Genomic DNA, 20156 nt, shown 5'->3' on the forward strand with positions numbered 1-20156 from the left:
AAGTTAGGTCCAGTGAGGAAGAGAAAGGCATGGCCTTTTGGAATCTATAACGAGGATGGGCGTATTAGGGAAAGTGAGCAGAGTGATATCTACTATGGGGACGATTTGGCAGACCAGATGTCTCTTGGTGTCATGAGGAGGTGAGTAGCTCCTGATACCTTTTTCTGAAAGGAGCTATGATATCATAATTTCTAAAACAGTTGTGCTTATTAGGTACTTGTCTCTATGTTGAGTATGTAGGGAAGAAAATGGAACATAAGGCTCTGGTATCTGAGAGGAACGCCTTCCTTCTTAAGAGGAAGGAGACAAAGCCATTCTCCTGTATCAGATGCCCAGTGATCTGTCACTGCAAATTGAAGCTGGGTGAGATTTCATCTCAACCTTATAGGTTATGTGGAATCTTCTCCATATTATAGTCAATATGGACTTCAGTCCTCTTCTGAAACTGTTTCCCCATAAAATGAGCCGTGAACTGCATCTCAAAGTCCCTACAAATATTAATGTACCTTAGTCTGTAGATTCAGCTCAAGCCAAATTTACTGTCTTAATATATAGCACATTTTTAATAGGTGTCCTTAATCAATCTTACACTCACACAAAAAAGAAACAAACTATAGGAGAGATTATGAGGAGCATCCAAGGCCAGAAATGCTAACTAGCAAGAGAGAGAGAGAGACAGAAAAATGAAAACAAACAAACAAACAAACAAAAAACTGATATAAGATCATGTTGCATAATTCATAATTTTTAAAGTTATGGTGAGGACCTTAAGGTCTATAGAAAGGTTAAAGTCTGATAAGCAAATAGGATTGAATAATAGAGATTTTGTATTAAATGGTTAAAACTAAAAAGGGTACTTGATGGAATAAACTTTGTGAGTTAAACTGTGATTAATAGAGTGGATGGACCATGAAAAATGTCTGCATTCACATAAAAATCATGTCTACAGTATGAAAAGTTTCTCGTCTGCAGAAGACCCTGCCAGATTAGAGTTGTAGTACAAAATGTATTTACTTAAGGAATTTCTAATTTAATTAGGGAGGCATGATATTTATAATTTAATGTTGTACATAATTAGTTTTATACTTTATCTTACAAATGACATGTACCTTGGAGTATTATGTGCCAAGTTGTTGATTAATTTGGATTTGGAAAGTTTAGAGAAATTTGTAAAGGAAATTCAGCTTGAGATTGGATGACTGAAGAGGCCAGGAACATTGAAAGAATAAGACCTTCGTGGGGAAGAACAGGGCTTGGTTGTATAATGTCTTAGGAGGGGGTCTGAAATTCAGAGGTGATAATTGCTTTGGGATCTTTTAACTATGACCTTCACTATCCAAGTAAGAAACTTTGACTTAACTCACTAGACAAGATGAAAGCCTCTGTGACACGTGAGTGTTTAGGTGAATGAACGCATAAATGTTTGAATGGGTGATGTGATAATGTCTGAGCCAGAGAGTCAGTGTGTGATTAGGTGAGTGAGTGAATCAAAGAGTGAATGTTTTAAGTGAGTGAATTAATGTTGAATAAGTGAGTTAAAGAAAGTTGAATGAATAGGTTCCTAGGCATAAATCATGATGTAAAAATAGCAATGAGAATACAGCAATAGATATCCAAGGTAACACTGAAGAGAAGGCCCACAGATTGGATAATTTGGTCTTAACTCAGATAGCACTTTCTCATAGAAATACTGCAGCATAATATCTGTCTGTAAGGGCTTGATGATAAAACATCCTTACAGATCAAATCTTAATTTAATAAGGATAGTATCAGACTTATATAATACTTTATATTTTACAAACACTTTTCACACAGATGCATTAAGTTGGTTCTCAGTGGAATTTTTTCAAAATCCTATTGTATCTAAATGAATAATGGTTAAATGACTGGGCTGTTGGCCAGGTGTTATAAAGTATTTTAGTTTTAGCACTTTGCGACTTATAAAACTATGTGGTCGGGATCGGGAGCTACTTGTTAGGTATTGGTTATGCTAAACATTAAAAACAATGATCCTATAGCCAATTACTCTTCTCTCCCCCATCTCCAGGGAAATCTTTTCCTGGAACACAGAATTTCCACTTGGAGGTTGGCCTCATCATTTTGTCTGTAGTGTTCGCAGTATGCCTTCTAGCCTGCCTATTGGGAGTTGCTCTCCGAAAATTTAAAAGGCGCAATCAAGAACGCCTCAACCCCAGAGATGTGGAATATGGCACCATTGAAGGACTCATCACCACCAACGTTGGAGACAGCACTTTAGCAGTGAGTTTGGGCTCCAGGGGACCCCTAATGTGATAGAGATGGCTGAAGATGCTTTGTTATTTCAAGTATGAAATGCTAAGCAAGTTGCTGGTGATTGGACCATGTGCACACGTACTACTGGAATCTTACGTTCTTAGCAAGTATATGCTGGCACGCTTACGTGAGTTTAGTCTCCTCTATGTGAGAACATTTATTTTAGACAGACATTTACATTAAATGAGTGAGTGGATTTATTTTAGTTGAATCTTGGTAGTTATTTTTCTTTTGGGAGTAAAGGGACAGGGACAGACAATGATGGTCACCTATAATTTTGATGGTGGGAGGGCAGGGTTGGAGTTTATGGTACTCAGTTACTCTATTTTTAGCCATAATAGGGCTTTTAGAAAAAAAGGCACCCTTTGCCTAATATTAAAAATCACTTTCCTGTCTAGATTATTTTAACACCCTGTAATTTAAGACTTTAAAACCTGACATCCAAAAAAGCAGCTATTACCTTTTTTGTGCTCTTGTGCTGCCCCCTTGTGGAGGGCACTCACTTGGTTACGCCAGTGCTGTCCAATGGAAATATGTGGGGCACGTGTAATTTAAAATTTTGTAGTTGTTGTTGCTGTTCAGTTACTAAGTTGTGTCTGACTCGTTGCAACCCCATGGACCATAGCATGTCAGGCTGCCCTGTCCTTCACCATCTCCCAGAGTTTGCTCAAACTCCTGTCCATTGAGTTGGTGATGCCATCCAACCATCTCATCCTCTGTTGCCCCCTTCTCCTCCTGCCCTCAGTCTCTTCCAGCATGAGGGTCTTTTCCAGTGAATCGGCTCTTGACCTCAGGTGGCCAGAGTATTGGAGCTTCAGCATCGGTCCTTCCAATGAATATTCAGGGTTGATTTCCTTTAGGATGGACTGGTTTGATCTCTTTGCTGTCTTTAAAAAAGTTAAAAAAACAAAAACAACCCACAGATGGTATTAATTTTAAGAATATATTTAACATGACTTAGTAAACATAATAATCATTTCAGTATATAATCATAAAGAATTATTAATGAGATACTTTGCATCCTTTTTTTTAAAATAAACTTTCAAAATCTGTTGTGTATTTGACACGTACAGCACACACCATTCAGATCAGCTGCATTTCTCTGGCTCACTGTTAGCCTGCAGCTTGCACAGAGTTAGAAACCATTGTATTGTATGTTTTAAAGTTACTCTTTTTGCACAGTTTAAAATGATGAAATCACATTAAGAAGCGACTGTCTTTTTTCACTTTTTGAAATTGTTTGTCAAGTGTTAATTTTAAAGCACCTTTAAGCTTTAAGTGAGAAAGAGAACCACATGCTGTGAATAGGTTACGTCAAGTGCTGAAGGGAAAAGTAATAACATTCTACAGGGTTACTGTGCTGAGTCAGATGGTCCCTTTTAAAAAGGCAAAGATCTGTGAATACTAGAAAGATGTTAAAAGTCATGCTGATACCAAATCGATGCTCTCCTTGTCATTGACTCATGAATTGAAAGATGGTCAGGGTGGCAGCTTTTAATGTGATTCGGTGTTATTTAATGCCATGACTGTGCATTGCCTAAAACTGTCTTGAATTAAGTCTTGTTCTGCTAGATAACAAAGCTAAAAGTGACTGGGGATTCTGCAGTTAAGTGTTTTTGCTGGAGAAGACTTGCTCTCACTAGTCTTGGGAGCTCAGGTGCTACACCTGGATGACTGCCCTTAGCCAGCTGTGCAGACATTTGATGGTGGCTGATACAGGCTGGGAACTAGCCTATCCAACTGCCTTCTCCATCGCTGGACCACAGTCAAGTTTTGTATGAAAAAAAGGGGGGAAGGAACCTTGTTTAGCTTTCTTTCCCCTACCTGTTTAAATTCTGCTACATCAAACTGGGAAGAGAGGGGATAAGGACATTTCATTCAGAAAGTAGAAAACCAGTTTTTCTTTGGAAGTGTACTTAGAAGTTTATTTTGCATTTTAAGGCAGACTAAATGAGTTTTCTTTGAGTTAGTAGCAAGGAAGATACAAGGTTGAATCCTGATAAAACTTTAGCAAAAGCATGAGATCAAGTAGTCAGAATTTTGTTTCTTAGATTTGCTAATGTAACAATCACATTGGGCACTGCTGGGAACCTCTAGTCTAAATTACTATCTAAATGGCTTCTATAATTCTGAACGCAGAATGGTAGCATATGCTAAGATAGTCTTCTCCACTCAGCCATGTTAAAGGACAGTATATCACGATATGACATAGTAAACAACACTGTTTGAAACAAGTCATCATTATTGGTTTACAGACTTGATTATTTAAGTGATAGTCTCATTTACATGACTCAGCAATGTGTACCTTACTAAACAGCTCCCCTGCACTGAAGAAGAAGCCTTGGCATCCAAGAGTTGAAGTAATGTTTGTTAGTCTTCGGTTGATATTTCTTTTTGCCCCATCTCCTGAAGTCTATGAACTAGGTTTAGAACCAGGACTGCACATTATTAAAAAAACACACAGTTTAATTTTCAAAATTATTCTCTCAAAAAAAGGGACGAATAAAGAGAAAAGGGAACAGCAAAAGAGAAAGTTAGGGAGATGTGAAACTACTTCATCTACATTCAATTGCTTGCTGATTATCTATTTTGTGGCTTTTAAGAATTCTAAATTTCTTTCTTTGGATGTTCGGATTTTGGTAATTTTGCTGATCAACAGTATTTCAGAGTGGTGCTCAGATTAAGTAAAAGACGAAATTTGAACAAAGAAATGTATTCCTTCAGCAGGCCAGCTACAATGTTTGGGAGAGGAGGAGCTTTGGGGAGTGTTAGCTCAACATTGCTGTAACATTACCACAATCACCATAGGCGCAGTATTGTTTATTATAGAAAATCCATTCCTGATTCAAAAAGGCGTCTGCTTCTTGGCTTGCACTGACAGTAAGAATGGAAAATTTATGAATGAACTAATTGGGAATCTTTTTTGCAGTGTGTTCATTTTTAAAAGTAGATTTGAAGTGAAGTGAAGTGAAAGTCGCTCAGTCGTGTCCGACTCTTTGCGACTCCATGGACTATATAGCCCATGGAATTCTCCAGGCCAGAATACTGGACTGGGTAGCCTTTCCCTTCTCCAGGGAATCTTCCCAACCCAGGGATTGAACCCAGGGCCTCCCACATTGCGGGCAGATTCTTTACCAGATGAGCCACAAGGGAAGCCCAGAAGCAGATTTGGGGTATGGTTTTATGTTTTAAATGGAAGTTATATTTCTTTGTCTCTCTGCTTTGTGGGCAATTGACATCAAGAATGACATACAGTATATGAAATCATGTGTGAGAAACTTTTGAAAATTGTAAAGCACTGTAGAATTTAAAGAATCTTTCATCAATTAAAAAAAAATTTAAGAGTAGACAACTTTTTTAAAAAAGGAAATGACACAGAGGTATTACTTTCGTGACTCTTGTCCCTTGCCTACCTTAAAGGTAACCTGCATCCTGGTCACTCTCTCTGCTTGCGTGTACCACTTTGAGGATGCACACGGCCACTGCATGAGAGCTGTTTGTTCCTCATTCCCAATTTGTTTGTTCCTTATTAGAGTTCCTTAGCTGGCATGTCAATTACCGTACATCCCTTGATAGATATCATAAGCAGGGCAGAATAGGGCCAACTGTGCTCAGCCTTTGGACTTGAAAACCTTTTATTTTTGCTCCACTTTCTGTCTACTGCTTTCCTTTGGGCTCAGCCCTGTATTTTGGGCTTTTTAATTTACATCTTTGACTTGGTCCACTCATTTTCTTTCTTCAGCTATTTTATTCTAAAACTCTGGGTATAAGAAAGGACTAGTCAGGAAGATCCCTCAGGAAAACTGATCCCATATTAGGGAAGGGGCTAGCTTCAGGTTTTCCTAAGGAGTAAGACCGGTCCTTCATTCATTGGGGCTTTCCATGCACACGGACGGGCCACATTTCCAGGACTGCAGCCTCCGTGCAAGTTACACCCAGATGCACGCTCTGACCTGGAAGCGGGTCCTCAATCCTTTCTCTTTCTCCTTGTTTTGAACTGCAGGATTTATTGGATCATTCATGTACATCGGGAAGCGGCTCTGGCCTTCCTTTTCTGGTACAGAGAACAGTGGCCCGTCAGATCACACTGCTGGAGTGTGTTGGTAATTCTCTTTTCCCTTTCTTTGTGGGTTCTGTGCGGTGTTTGCTGTGGTTCTAGAAGTATATGACCTTGGAAAATCTGCTGCTGCTTGTCTCCTGCTTGTTAAATGTACGGAGGTGTGAGATAGCCCTGTGGAGTGGCTGTGCTTCTGCTCTGGGACTTATGTTGGAGCATTTGAACTTGGTAAAGTTCTTTTCAAAGGAGCCTGCCACTAGTTAGTATAGAAAATACCTAGTCAAAGGCTTTCAGTTTTAAGTAAACCCTTTATGATATTGGGACTGCTTGAAAATGAACTAATATGGCTGCTACTGACCAAAGATAGGCATTGGTGAGTCTGAGGTAAGTTGGTTTTTGGACAATAATCTTGATTGTGGCAATTTTTTACTTTCTCGTTCTTCCCCTTTAAAAAAAAAATGAAATAAATTCGCCAAAGCTACCCTTATAAGTCCTTTATTTAAAGGAGCTATGTACATTTCTCTATGGCCTCTCATATTTTTGTTTTCTGTATCAGACTATATTTGTGTAGAGATGTAATCATAGTGTGTATGTAATGTGTCCCTGTTTTTAGTTTTAAGCTCATACACATTTTCATGTATTTGTACACATCACAGGTATCTGAGTGGTTGTGTAATTGTTGAGTAATAACTTTAACAATACTTGAAAAAAAAATTGGCACATACTGCTTCTTTTGAGTAAGCAGAATAAACTTCCAGGAATTGGGGCTCCTGGGTCAAATTTTTAACTTTTTATGCCTTGTCTTATATATTGCTGAATTGTCCTCTTGGAAGATGGTGCAGCATGTTTTTTTTTTTTTTTAAAGTCCTGATTTTTGGATATTTGCCATTCACATGACAGTTTTCATTAATTTCTCCTTTAGATGGTGTGCAGGGATGGCCACAGTAGCAGTAATGGATTAGAACCATCTCCACACACTCCTCCTGGTTCTCCCAGTTTGAGAGGCGTGAGCTGGCTTTGCAGCTCCTGCCATCTCATTTTTGGCTTTTGGGAGGTGACTGGCCCATCCTAGGCAGCTTCACCCTTGGCTGCTACCCTCCAACTTTTCCTGGTTTCATGGGAGCCAGGACATCCCCAAATACAGCAGTGGAAGGCAGGTGGCAGAGGTAGTCCAAATAGTGACCGCCACCTGCAGGAACTCAGGCTGCTGGCAGGAGCCTGTGGCCTTTCTCTAGGTCTGCTTTAGCTACTGTGATTGTTTCTGAACTCCCACTTCATGCTTCTGCTCCACGGTGGACTGTGAGTAGGGAAAATATTAACAAAAGTGGAAAAGCTCCCAACATACTCACTGCTTACAACCAAGGTGGTTGTCTTATACCAGCTAACACCCTATTTGATTATGAACAAGGGTGACTGGATTGGGATCAGAAGGCAGTGATCCCAATGCTGCTGTCCCATGGTACTCACCATTCACGCAACAGCAGCCCTCAGAGGTGGACCCCAGAGTCCAGAGGACAAAATGATACTGCATCTTTAAAAATGCATACTGTTTGTGGTTGTAACGATATTCTTCAGCATTTTTTAAAATGGTTCAGATTCATCATTTTACTGCCTTAATGCTAAAGAGCCATGCATTTCAGTAGCTTCTAGTGTTCATGTAGTACAGCCTTGGATAAAAATATACGTCATGAACTGTTTGGATAGTATCTTACAATTTTTGGTTAAAAAATATAGGGAATTGGACTAGGTCAGTTGTTACAGGTGGTGATCAGTGAACCTCTAAATTTCAGGTGTTAAAGCATCCTTTTTTGGGTCTCCATGGCCAGGACTTTGAGGCAGCTCTGCTTCTGTTTTCAGGAACTTATGCATAAGGTTGCATTTGCAAAAAGCATTTGACAACTTAAAAGCCTTTGAAAAGCACTGAAGTAGGTTTCTGTTTCAGTTCTGTCTACTTACGCTGACATCTGTCTCTGTTTCCTTTATAAAAAGGATTTGAGGCAACTACATAGTAATGTCCACAATGCTCTGGGGTATTTTTCTTTCCTTCCTAATGGGAATATGAGAACAAAGGGCTAATAAAGATACAGAATGGAACCAAAGGCAGGAGAAGATTAGTGTTCCATTTTGTAGCAGTCCATGCTATAGATCTTAGCACTGGTCTTCATCTTAAACTACAAATGCTGGACAATTGCCATGACTTTATTCAAGTTAATCCTGCACCCAATGCGATTTTTGTGACTTGACAGTGGTCCACAGAGACCCTTACTGGGTTCAGGGTCTTTGGATTAGTCCTTTGCATTAGTCATTGGTATTTAGTAGGGAGACACTGCTTATCATAAGGGAATCTAGATTGAGCAGGTTTGATTATGCTTCAGGACATAATCTTCTGGACAGACATGCTTTCCTTCTCCATGTTTGGGTTCGTGGTGGCTTAGTTTTGCAGCAAAGAGCTGTATTCCTGTATATGCATATATTCCTGTGTACAGTCATTACCAGCTGAGATTATCATCAGCCACTTGCCTTGACGGAAGGCCCCACTGCTCTGCAGTTTGGATCTCCTGCTGTAGTGCTCTAGGTTCCGCGTCCATCTTCACCTTTGATTATACCCCGATGATATAATGATGATCCCCACCGTCTCATGGTAATTCCCGCCTCCACTTAACCTCCCTGATCATCTACCTGTAATTAAGGACAAGAGTGGAAGCAGGAGCATGTTGTTGACAAGCCGCCAGTTGCGCCAGGACTGTCCTCCATGGATCAGATCACAGCTAGTCACCGTGCTTTGAAAATGTCTTCTCCAAGTGGCCTTTTCGGGGTTGCCCACTTGTGGCCTCACAGGGACTGTCTTACAAGGGAACGCCCATAACCACTGTCAGAAATCAGGACTGTTCTGGGATTACATGTGTAAGACTTTGCAGATCCTCTTTGGAAATATATCCTCTGCCAAGAAACCCTTTACGGATGGCAGTGGCTGCCCGTCTATTTCCTACACCAGTATCGTTCTGTTTGTGTGTGCGTGTGTGTTAATCCTTCAGAGCACACATCTCAAACTTCATAGTCTCCTTTGTGAAAAATAGAAAGGCCTATGTAAATTCACCAATTTGGACTCTTAGAAAATGTCTGTGTTGATCCATTATGAAGGGGAGTAATCACATGAGCTATTCAATTTAGCCACATACATGTTTCTTGGTTTTCATCAACACTGAAGTCTAATAATCTATACCATTTTCTGAGTCTTACTAACTTTCATGTGCTTTTACAAACCATATGCATTTCATACGTTTTCAGAGAGGGATGTAAATAAATGTAAACTCTGTAGCTAGCAGCTCGTTGTACGAATGCGGGTTCTGAGAGTGTTTAATGTGGTATCACAATAGGCTGGGACGGGCAGCTTCCACCTTGCTTTTGGATGTCTTTACAAGCAAGAGGTAGTGCTATTTATCAGGTTGGTCGTAACATCTTACAGAAAAGCCCAAATGGACTTTCTGGCCAACCTAGTATATTCCCTAGTGGCATTTTTCCAAGGGAGGGTTGAGAGTGGCGGGCACAGTGTTAATTGGTGACCTGTCCTGTCCTCCTGCCCAGTGTCACCTCTGTGCTGCTTTCCACAGGGAAGGGCAGGTATGGCGAGGTGTGGAGGGGCAGCTGGCAAGGGGAGAACGTCGCTGTGAAGATCTTTTCCTCCCGGGATGAGAAGTCGTGGTTTAGGGAAACAGAATTGTACAACACTGTGATGCTGAGGCATGAAAATATCTTAGGTAAGTACACAATCCCCACATCAGTTTTTTTCTAGAAAGAAATAACTGCCTGCCTTTGCCCTCTCTGATTGGGTGTGTGTGAATGTGCAAGGCTCTCCTGAATGGTGACATAGGGACCATCAGCATTTATATACACTGTTGAATTTTCTTTTCACACCAGTCTCTTGTTTAAATCTGCAGAGAAGCTAAGTTTGAAGATTCTCTGGATGATGAAAAGGAAATTGTTATTGCTAAGTCTTCCTCTGCAGGTTGTTATTTAAATAACAAAAATTTGCCCCATATTGTTCACTTCAAGGCTTCCTCCGTAGTTCTGCTTACCCCACCCTTTTTGAATATTTATTACTTGAATCAAGCTAAGAAAGATCTTTGGACGATTTCCTAGAGATTCATAGCTCCCAGGGACATCATAATTAAATGCACATTCCTTCAAACAAGGCATTGCTTTTTAAAGCCCAGATTTAGAGAGGGATTTAGCATACATTTTAATTTGGAAACTAAAGCTTGGAAACATTTGTGAAATATGTGAAGAGCTGATTGAAATACTGCTATGGAAGTATAAAGAGTTAGAATATTTCTTTAGTCCGTTGACTTCTCTGAAAAGTTTCTCTAAATGTGTTTATACTAATACCTGTGCGAGGAGTGCTGCCTGGAGTGCTTCTTTAAGAGTGGATGTAAAGTTTCTATAGAATTTGACTATTATAGGATAGTGTTGGCTACTTCATGGCTACTGGATTGGGTGTGGCTTACAGGAAGGCCATTGCGAGAATTCATTTCTATTCCAGTACTGCCAGTGTAGTATTTGCCAGTGTATTACTGAAGCCTGAGTCAAGTTGTCTGCAAATCATGGTATGAAAGTTGTTCAATGCTCGACTCTAACAGCTTGATGGTATGTTTCGTCTCAGAAGCGTCTGTTTCTGGTGTCCTTTTCTCCCTTCCCCTCCCCGCTGGGCCCCAGGCCTTACCTAGTTCTCCTCACTTGTCACTGCTGTTGATCTTGCCTTTCCAGTCCATCTTGTGGTACTAAGTTGCCTTGCACTGGGGAGCTGAGATGCTCCTGCTCAAAATGTCTTTGACTCTCACACCGCTCGCAACATTTGTGACGTCTGAGCCCGGCATCCCAGGTGCCCTGTTTTGAGGTCTCAAGGAATGTCTGCTGCTTCCTCTATACACATGCCCACACGCAGCCGCTTCCGATATTTTTATTCCTTGGTATCGTCCATGCCTTTGTCGTGTGGCTCCTGCTCACCCACTCTCCCCACACCCCTGCTCCAGCCACCCCTTCTTGCATCAAAACTTCTCAGTTCCCTTCCAGACTCTCCCAAGGGGTCTACCTGTACTCTTCTGCCCGCCTGTACTTTGTACCTCCACTAGATAACTCTTACCATACACTGCCTTATGCTGTAGTTTGTGTGTATGTAACAGCAGTCATGCTTAGTTACCATGCAGTAAGCACTGCTGCATGTCATGTCCGTTTTCTCATTAATCTTCTCCATGACTGTAGAAGGGTAGATACTCCTGTTTTCCTGGTTGTAACTGATAAGGTTTTTGTTTTCACACCCCATCCCGGGGACAGTTCCCTGCACATGGTAGGTGCTCAGTAAATATTGATTAAATTGGATTTAATCACTCTGGAAATTTGAAAGGCACCTTTGCAGTACAATTCATGGGAGAGAAGTTAGGTTCCCTCAGTGTGAGCATAGAAGGCAAAACATTGCCCACTTCTTCTTACCTAATGATCCTCAGAAATTCTGAATTCATGAGATCTGGTACCCTCATCATAATTACAGCTACATGGATTAATTTTACTGTGTAGTCAGTCCCTTTAGATGAGAAGGTGCATAGAAAATGTATTACCTTTTTCAGTTTTAACTTCTTCTTTAGCAGCTTTTTGAATGTAGAGGCTTGGAGGTTTTCTGTGATCATTTTCTTTTCTGTCAAAAGAGCATATTGTTTTGAATATGAGATCATGATTTCCCCCAACCCCTGAGTACTGCCAACTCTAGCCCCCAAGAAATACATAATTGTGTACACACACACACACACACACACACACACACACACAGTTCTGGGCCCTCACTGTCTATCTCCCTAAAACAATTAACTCTTTCTTCTGCTTTGTCTCATGTAGAAGTCAGCAGGTAAGTGAATGATGGGAGGCTGTATTATGGTGTTCGAACAGTGTCTGGGAGCTTGGGAAGCTGGGTTCTACTCTCACGTAATTAGAGGCCCACAGTGTGACTCTGGGCCAGAGTTGTATGTTTCTGAGCACCCTTTTCCTCATCACTAAAGCCAGGGAGATTGAGTTAATGTGAGATTTTCAGTCCAAAAACCTTTTTTTTTTGGCCAAGCTGCACAGCTTTTGGGATGTTCACCGTCCAGGGATTGCCCCTGTCTGGTAGTGAAAACACTGTGTCCCAATAAACCACTGGATCACCAGGGAATTCCTGTCATCTTACACTCTTTTTTTTTTTTTTAAATTATGGTACACATGACATCACTTACATGTTAAATCTAAAATATGACATGAATTTATCTCTAAAACACAAACAGACTCACAGATGTAGAGAACAGACTTGTGGCAGCGGGGGGTGGAGGATGGTGGAGGGAAGTATTGGGAGTTTGGGACTAGCAGATGCAAACTTAAATATAGACTGGGTAAACATCAAGGTCCCAGTCTATAGCATAGGGAACTATATTCAACATCCTGTGATAAACAGTAATGGAGAAGAATATGAAAAAGAGTGTATATATATGTATAACTGAATCACTGTGCCGTACAGCAGAAATTAACACGACATTGTACATCAACTATCCTTCAAGAAAATTTTTAAAAGAGATTATAGCACTTAAATTATGGCACAGTATCCATTAAGTTGACCATGTTAATCATGTAAGTGAGATTTAAGTACATTCATACTGTGCAGCCATTATACTCTCCATCTGTAGAAGTGTCTCATACTCTTAAAAGGTACTGATTCACCATTTAATGTCAGAACGTTTTTAGACCAACTGGAAGGAAACTACCTAAAAGATACTAAATTACAAATTTTGGGGTTGTAATTGAACCCTGAGCTATTTTGAGCTATGAGTAACCAGCTGCACTTGAACACCTACTGTGTGGGAGGCATCTTACAGAGCATTTTACCTGTACTGATTCTTTTATTCTCACAGGAACCCTCTGACGTATTGCTATTGCTAAGTCACTTCAGTCGTGTCCAACTCTGTGTGACCCCATAGGCAGCAGCCCACCAGGCTCCCCTGTTCTGGGATTCTCCAGGCAAGAACACTGGAGTGGGTTGCCATTTCCTTCTCCAATGCATGAAAGTGAAAAGTGAAAGTGAAGTCGCTCAGTCATGTCCGACCCTCAGTGACCCCATGGACTGCAGTCTTCCAGGCTCCTCCATCCATGGGATTTTCCAGGCAAGAGTACTGGAGTGGGGTGCCATTGCCTTCTCTGCTTTGACGTATAGGACGGTGCTATTCATAACTTAGAAACGAGGAAACCAAGGCGGTGATTTTCTTTATATTTTATATAATCTTTAAAAAATTTTTCTTTTAAATGTTTAATTGGAGAATAATTGCTTTACGATGTTGTATTGGTCTCTGCTGTACAACAGTGTCAATCAACCATAAGTATACATATGTCCCGTCCCTGTTGAGCCTCTCTCCCAGCCCCCAAGATGGTGATTTTATGTGTCAGAGGTGGGCTCACCCAGCTCAGGATGGTGAGCCATGTGAATGCCTAGTAGTGCTGCTCTGGAGCCTAACACTCTCAAACCCTATGCCACGGCATGCTGATCTCACTCCTCCACGGTCAGAGCTGCCTGGCGCCTGGTTCCCACAAGAGCTGCCACTCAAGAGGCTCACAAGGGTACTGCTTACCTCACTTAAGATTTGGGTTTTATTTTAGTTCTTGAGGAGCCTGGGAAGATGACTTTGGCTGTTCTGAAAGAGGCTTTTGCCCTAATCACTTTCTCTCTGTGTTATGAACACATCCAGTGGTTGGGCCAGACTTCCAGCTTACGGGCACCTGTTCAGTCTCCACTAACAGTAGACGGCTTTGACTCAAACTGCAAACGTCCCATAAAAATGCTCTAGCGTGTTGCAGCAAATGTAGTTACAAATTCACACTTGAGTGGTAAACAGCTTTTAAAAATCCAAGAGTTGACTCATTGGAAAAGACTCTGATGCTGGGAGGGATTGGGGGCAGGAGGAGAAGGGGACGACAGAGGATGAGATGGTTGGATGGCATCACTGACTCGATGGACGTGAGTCTGAGTGAACTCCGGGAGTTGGTGATGGACAGGGAGGCCTGGCGTGCTGCAATTCATGGGGTCGCACAGAGTTGGACACGACTGAGCGACTGAACTAATTAACTAACTTATTTGAAAGTCATTTTTCTTGAAGGTCTAAATCATAATTAAGGGCCAGAAAAAATCCCTCTCTAAGAACTTGGGGACTTAGAGAAGGTGAGAGAATGAATCTTATTTACTTATTTATTTAATTAATCACTCAATCAATCAGATGCTGCTCTCCCTTGGCCAGAGGAATCAATAAAGGCTACACAAATTTATTGCAGTGATTTAATTTCTTTTGAGTGGTGCTTCTATAGTTTGGGATACCCATTTTTGAGAAAGTCATTAAAGATGGATATTATGTGGTATAAAATGATTAAGCAGAAATGTTTAAAAATTGAAGTACAGTTGATTTACAATGTTGCATTAATTTCTGCTATACAGCAAAGTGATCCATATATATATATACACACACACACACACACACACACACATTCTTTTATGTGTTCTTTTCTGTTATGGTTTAATCTCAGGATATTGAATATAGTTCCCTGTGCTATACAATAGGGTATTCCCTGATGGCTCAGTGGGTAAAGAATCTGCCAGCAATGCAAGAGACACAGTAGTAGATGTGGGTTGGATCCCTGAGTCAGGAAGATCCCCTGGAGGAGGAAATGGCAACCCACTCCAGTATTCTTGCCTGGCGAATCCCATGGACAGAGGAGCCTGGTAGGCTACAGTCCATGGGGTCACAAAGACTCAGACACAACTGAGTGACTAAGCACCAGCACAGCTATCGAATAGTACCTTGTTGTAGCAGAAATATTTTCTTTCGCAAGAATAACTGACATCTAAGTGCACAGTTTGAATTATGTTATGGTCAGCTAAGGGTTCAAGAGCATCAGCTATGGGGACACAAAGACAGGCTGGAGAACAGTGAGAGACTAAGGCTGGCTGAGGGACCACCTCAAGGTGTCGAAGTGCTATTCAGTTCACTTTACAGATGTCCCATGGGTACAGATGTCAGGATTGTCTTTCTCTGAGTAGAAGCCAGCTTGTCTGAAGGCAGGATGAATTGGTAGGGAAGAGAATGGGTTCTAGAGCCAGACTGCTGGCTGGCTTACTGATGTTGATGTCAATGACCTTAACGTTATTGGCCTTAATGTCAGTAAGCCTACTGGCCTTAGTGTCAGTGACTTTAATGTTAGTGATGTAAGCCTTCCTGTTCATGTGGTTGTTGGAGGATTGCACATGGGGTATTTAAACCTGTCTGGCACACTGCTAGTTCTCACTAATTAGTAATGGCTTCTGTTGCTGATGATCAAATTAGGTACTCCTCTCTGTTCCCAGCACTTTCTTATGTAAGGTATGGTGCATCAGGGCAGCTAGCATCAAACTTGGTGTTAGTAGCAACTTAATAGCTGTGTGATCCTTGGCACCTCCCAGCAGCAACTCAATTATTTGTAAAATGAGTATAATGATATTTATCCTACTGGTCTATTGAGAAAAATCCCAATTTGTGAAAATGTTATAAAAATCAAAATTTCTGAAAGTGTTACAAATTTTATATAAAGTACTTTATATAAAGCATTTTAAGTGTTTTCCTTTTCTTTCATACTTTCACAAGTTATTTAATTCTTCAAGTCTTATCTCTCTTTTTTTTTAAAAAAATCCCCTTATATTTATTTCTAAGTTCTAAATTTCACTCTCCATCAAGTGTGTTCATAAGGCATAGATCTATAGTGCTAGGAAAGCATCTCTGTAGCAGAAAAGACAGGTACACTATTTCACAGGTTAAGAAGTGCCTCTGACTTCAAGTTCCTTCAATGTGCTGAAAAGTTCCCTCAGAATGTCTAGAAAAGTTTCTTCCTTCCTCTGTATCTACATCTTTCAACATCTCACTTAAAAAAAAATGTTATTGAAGTATAGTTGACATAAAGTGTCACATTAATTTCTGCTTCACAGCACAGTGACTCGGTTATACATATATATATAAATTTTCATATTCTTTTCTTTTATGGTTTATCACAGGACGAGTATGTCACTTCTTTTCAAGACCACTTCAGTAGTCACTTCTTGATGGAAGCCTGCTGTAACATCTAGTCTGAGTTATGATTCCCTGCTCTGGGCTCCTGTTGTCCTTTGCACATATTAGTATACAATAAGGCTGTTTTCACATTATACTGTAATATTTCCTTTTCAAATCTGTGTTGTCTAGCCTACAAATACCATCGTCTTGATTGTCCTCTGTGACTGACGAAGAGGATGCTTGTTATATTTGATAGATTCCTTTTTACATTTAATGAATCAGTCAGCTATTTAATATAAACTCACCCCTTTATTTTACAACAGAGACAATCCAAAGAGCACAAACGAGTTGTCCAATATTACACAGCAGATCACAGGCAGATCGAGACTGGAACACAGGTGTCTAGGTTCTAGGTTTTATGTTCTCTCTGGGTGGACGATGAATGATCTGTGCTTGGAATGCCAGCACAATGAAGGGTTTGACACTATCATTGTGGGTAAGCACAAAGACATTATTCCTATCTGAATCTTAATGCAATGTAAAATATTTTAATGGAAGTGAATATGAAAATTTCCTGTTCATTAGCAGTGCCTTTTGAATGCATTAATAAGTACATTCTATTTCTCTGCTGATGCCTCTGTAAACCTTCTTTCATGGTAGTTGATGAGTTTAATTATTTTTGTCATGGGTGATCTCTACTATATGGGTCACTGTTTCTGTGTACTCAAGCTGTAATGTGGAATTCTCACTTGTCTGTTAATTTTTGTCATTGCGCTGTCCAGGTTTCATTGCTTCAGACATGACATCAAGACACTCCAGTACACAGTTGTGGTTGATCACACATTATCATGAAATGGGATCGCTGTACGACTACCTTCAGCTTACTACTCTGGATACAGTGAGCTGCCTGAGAATAGTGCTGTCCATAGCGAGCGGTCTCGCACATTTGCACATAGAGATCTTTGGGACCCAAGGGAAACCGGCCATTGCTCACCGAGATCTAAAAAGCAAAAACATCCTGGTTAAGAAGAATGGACAGTGTTGCATAGCAGATTTGGGTAAATTTTTTAATTTACTATTTTTTTAACTTTTGTCATGTTCCCGTTTAGCTGGGTTGCATCTTTTTCTCCCTTAACACTGTTACGAAAAATTTCAGGAATGCAAATTGAAATGGCTTCGTGGTGAACACCTGTGTATTTACCACCTAGATTCTCCCATGAACATTTTACTGTTATCACATATCCAGCCTCCTATTTATCAGTACACCTCAGTCTTTGTACATTTCAAAGTAAACTACAGACAAAAGAGCCCTTCCTTCCAGTGGCTTCAGCATACACACCACTGTATCATTCACTGCAAGTTTTTACTTTTTTCTTTTCAGGTAAAATTTACATGTCACATTAATTGCACAGATCTTAACTCTCAGAGTTTTGACAGATGCTGTAAAGTCCAAATCCCTGTCAAGACAGAAACCTTCCTGTTACCCTAGAAAGTCATTTTGGACTGGTTCAGTTTGTTCCTGCCCCAACCCACCCTGAGAGGCAACCACTCCTGGTGCTTTCTGATTTCACAAGCCTTTACAGAAAGTAGGTACACAGTTAGATAACCTATGGAATGAGTTTATCTTTAAAATGGTATCTAAAGTTGTTCTTCTGTAACCAACGCAAAATTATTTAAATCAAAGAGGAGGGGAAAAATCCCCAAACCAATTTACCATTTGCTCTGCTGAGATATCTCATTCTTAGGTGGTAGAGTGATTCTTAATGTAGCTTTAATTGCATTATCAATAAGACTTTTCATTTACAGTGGCATTCTATATAAAACCTACTTACCCTAGACCCCTAGAATATTGGCTGAATGATAGGCTAATGAGAACTAAATTGTAATATGGGGTCTTCATTACAGTGAACTATTGGGGATGCCCACTCTACTTGGATAAAAAATGTTTATCTTATTTTCATATCATTGTAGGTACGCTAATAAAGGTTTAGGCAGTATGAGCTCTAATTACATAAATGATAAAATTGTTTGTTATTAAACACAATATTTGACATATCAGAAAACTTTCTTTTGAATCCCTTTCAAGTCCTTGTGTTCACATTGAGAAATTATTTTACAGTGTTTTCCAAGTGTGAGAAGGCATGACACTAACACTTTTGTTGTGGCAAGTTGTGGTGTAGAAGGCTGTTAGACTATGCCAGGAGTCGTGAAGCTAAGGTGGTGTGTGTTTCCCAGTTACTGACCCAGTGTTCTTGTGCAGGTCTTTCCATCTGTTTACCTGCCCGAATTGCTGACCTGCTTATACTCAGTGCAGGAGTCGGGGAGCTTAGCAAGGGGGACTTCAGTGTTTGATACTGTGCCTTGTACTTCTCTGGTGTTTGAAACTTTTATAATAGTGTGTTCATGTATTAATTCATGTTACTGAAAGTCAATTATGCCTCACACGATTCTTGTGTAAGATTCAGAAATTTTATAAATGCTTTGCAAATAATCATTTAAATGGTAGATACTGTTATAGTTCAGAGGCCAAGGGAAGATGGGCAGACTGAGGCAGCTGTTGGTTTTGGTTTATGGGACTTGGGAGAAATTTGCAGCAAACCCAACTGATTAATTATTTAATTACATGTATTTTGGCTTACAGCCCTCCAATTGGATTCATGGTTTCAAATACAACTTTATGTTTTAAGGGGTATTCAGGGAAGTAGATCAGTAGTACAGGAGATTGTTCCTATGCGACCACAATTTATATTAGCTTTTTACTTTATACCTAGAAATTAAGAGTCACAATTACGTTGTTATTAATATTGCAAAACTACCAGTATTTTAGCAAAAATACCAGTATTGTATTTTCCTAACTTTTGATTATAAAAAAACTCAAACATGAAGACTGAAAAAATAGTTTGATGATCATTCATATCCACAACACCTAGATTCAACAGTTACTAAAATTTTGCCAAATTTCCTTTATCTATATGTGACTTGAGTATATATATTTGCAAATTCATTAGAAAATAAATTGTAGACGTCACAATTCTTTACTCCTAAATGCTCCAAAATGAACCCCCTAGAAATACTTCTCTTGCATAATCATACTTTATCACGCCTAAAAGTTACTGATTATTCTTTAATATCATTTACTATCCATTTTCAAGTTTTTCCAGTTGTTTTGAAATAGGAATTGAGGTACATTTCATTTGGTTGGTTTGTCTCTTTAGTTAGTGTAATTACTGATTATTGGGAAACAAATTACCTCTAAAACTTAGCAGCTTATAAGAACACAAATTTATTATCTCACACAGTCAAGTCAGCAGTCTCAGAACAACTTGGGTCTATGGTTCTGACTCATGATCTTAGAAGGGTAACAGTCAAGCTCAACTCAAGTCTATGGTTCTGGCTCAGAATCTTAGAGGGTAACAGTCATGCCGTCAGTCAGGGCTGCAGGCATCTGAAGGCTTGCTTGGGGCTGGAGGAACCTCCAGCATGGCTCACTCTCATGGCTGCTCACTCACATGCCATGCTCGGCTCCTTATCATATGGTCCTGTTCACTGGGCTGCTGGAGTTACCTCCAACACTGTGAATGACCCCAGAGAGCAAACAGGGAAACATGTGCCTTCTATGTCCTAATCTTGAAAATAACACACACTTTTCTGCCTTGTTGTCTTTGATGGTCCAGCCCATGCTCAAGGCATGGGGAAGTGAGTTTCCCCTCTTTAAGGGAGAAGTT

The 20156-nt window shown here is 40.1% G+C and overlaps 1 protein-coding gene across 2 annotated transcripts in view; it reads left to right on the forward strand.

Moving 5' to 3' along the window:
* Window positions 1–20156, forward strand: part of ACVR1 (activin A receptor type 1) — a 130962-nt gene that overhangs the window by 96938 nt on the left and 13868 nt on the right. For both annotated transcript variants that reach the window (XM_061437447.1, XM_061437458.1), the window contains 4 exons: window positions 2048–2259; window positions 6296–6395; window positions 9961–10107; window positions 17214–17489. In XM_061437447.1, the coding sequence (XP_061293431.1) occupies window positions 2048–2259; window positions 6296–6395; window positions 9961–10107; window positions 17214–17489 (735 nt within the window). The remainder of the gene's footprint in view (window positions 1–2047; window positions 2260–6295; window positions 6396–9960; window positions 10108–17213; window positions 17490–20156) is intronic.

Source organism: Bos javanicus, chromosome 2 (genome assembly GCF_032452875.1).
Source record: "Bos javanicus breed banteng chromosome 2, ARS-OSU_banteng_1.0, whole genome shotgun sequence".
Taxonomy (NCBI): domain Eukaryota; kingdom Metazoa; phylum Chordata; class Mammalia; order Artiodactyla; family Bovidae; genus Bos; species Bos javanicus.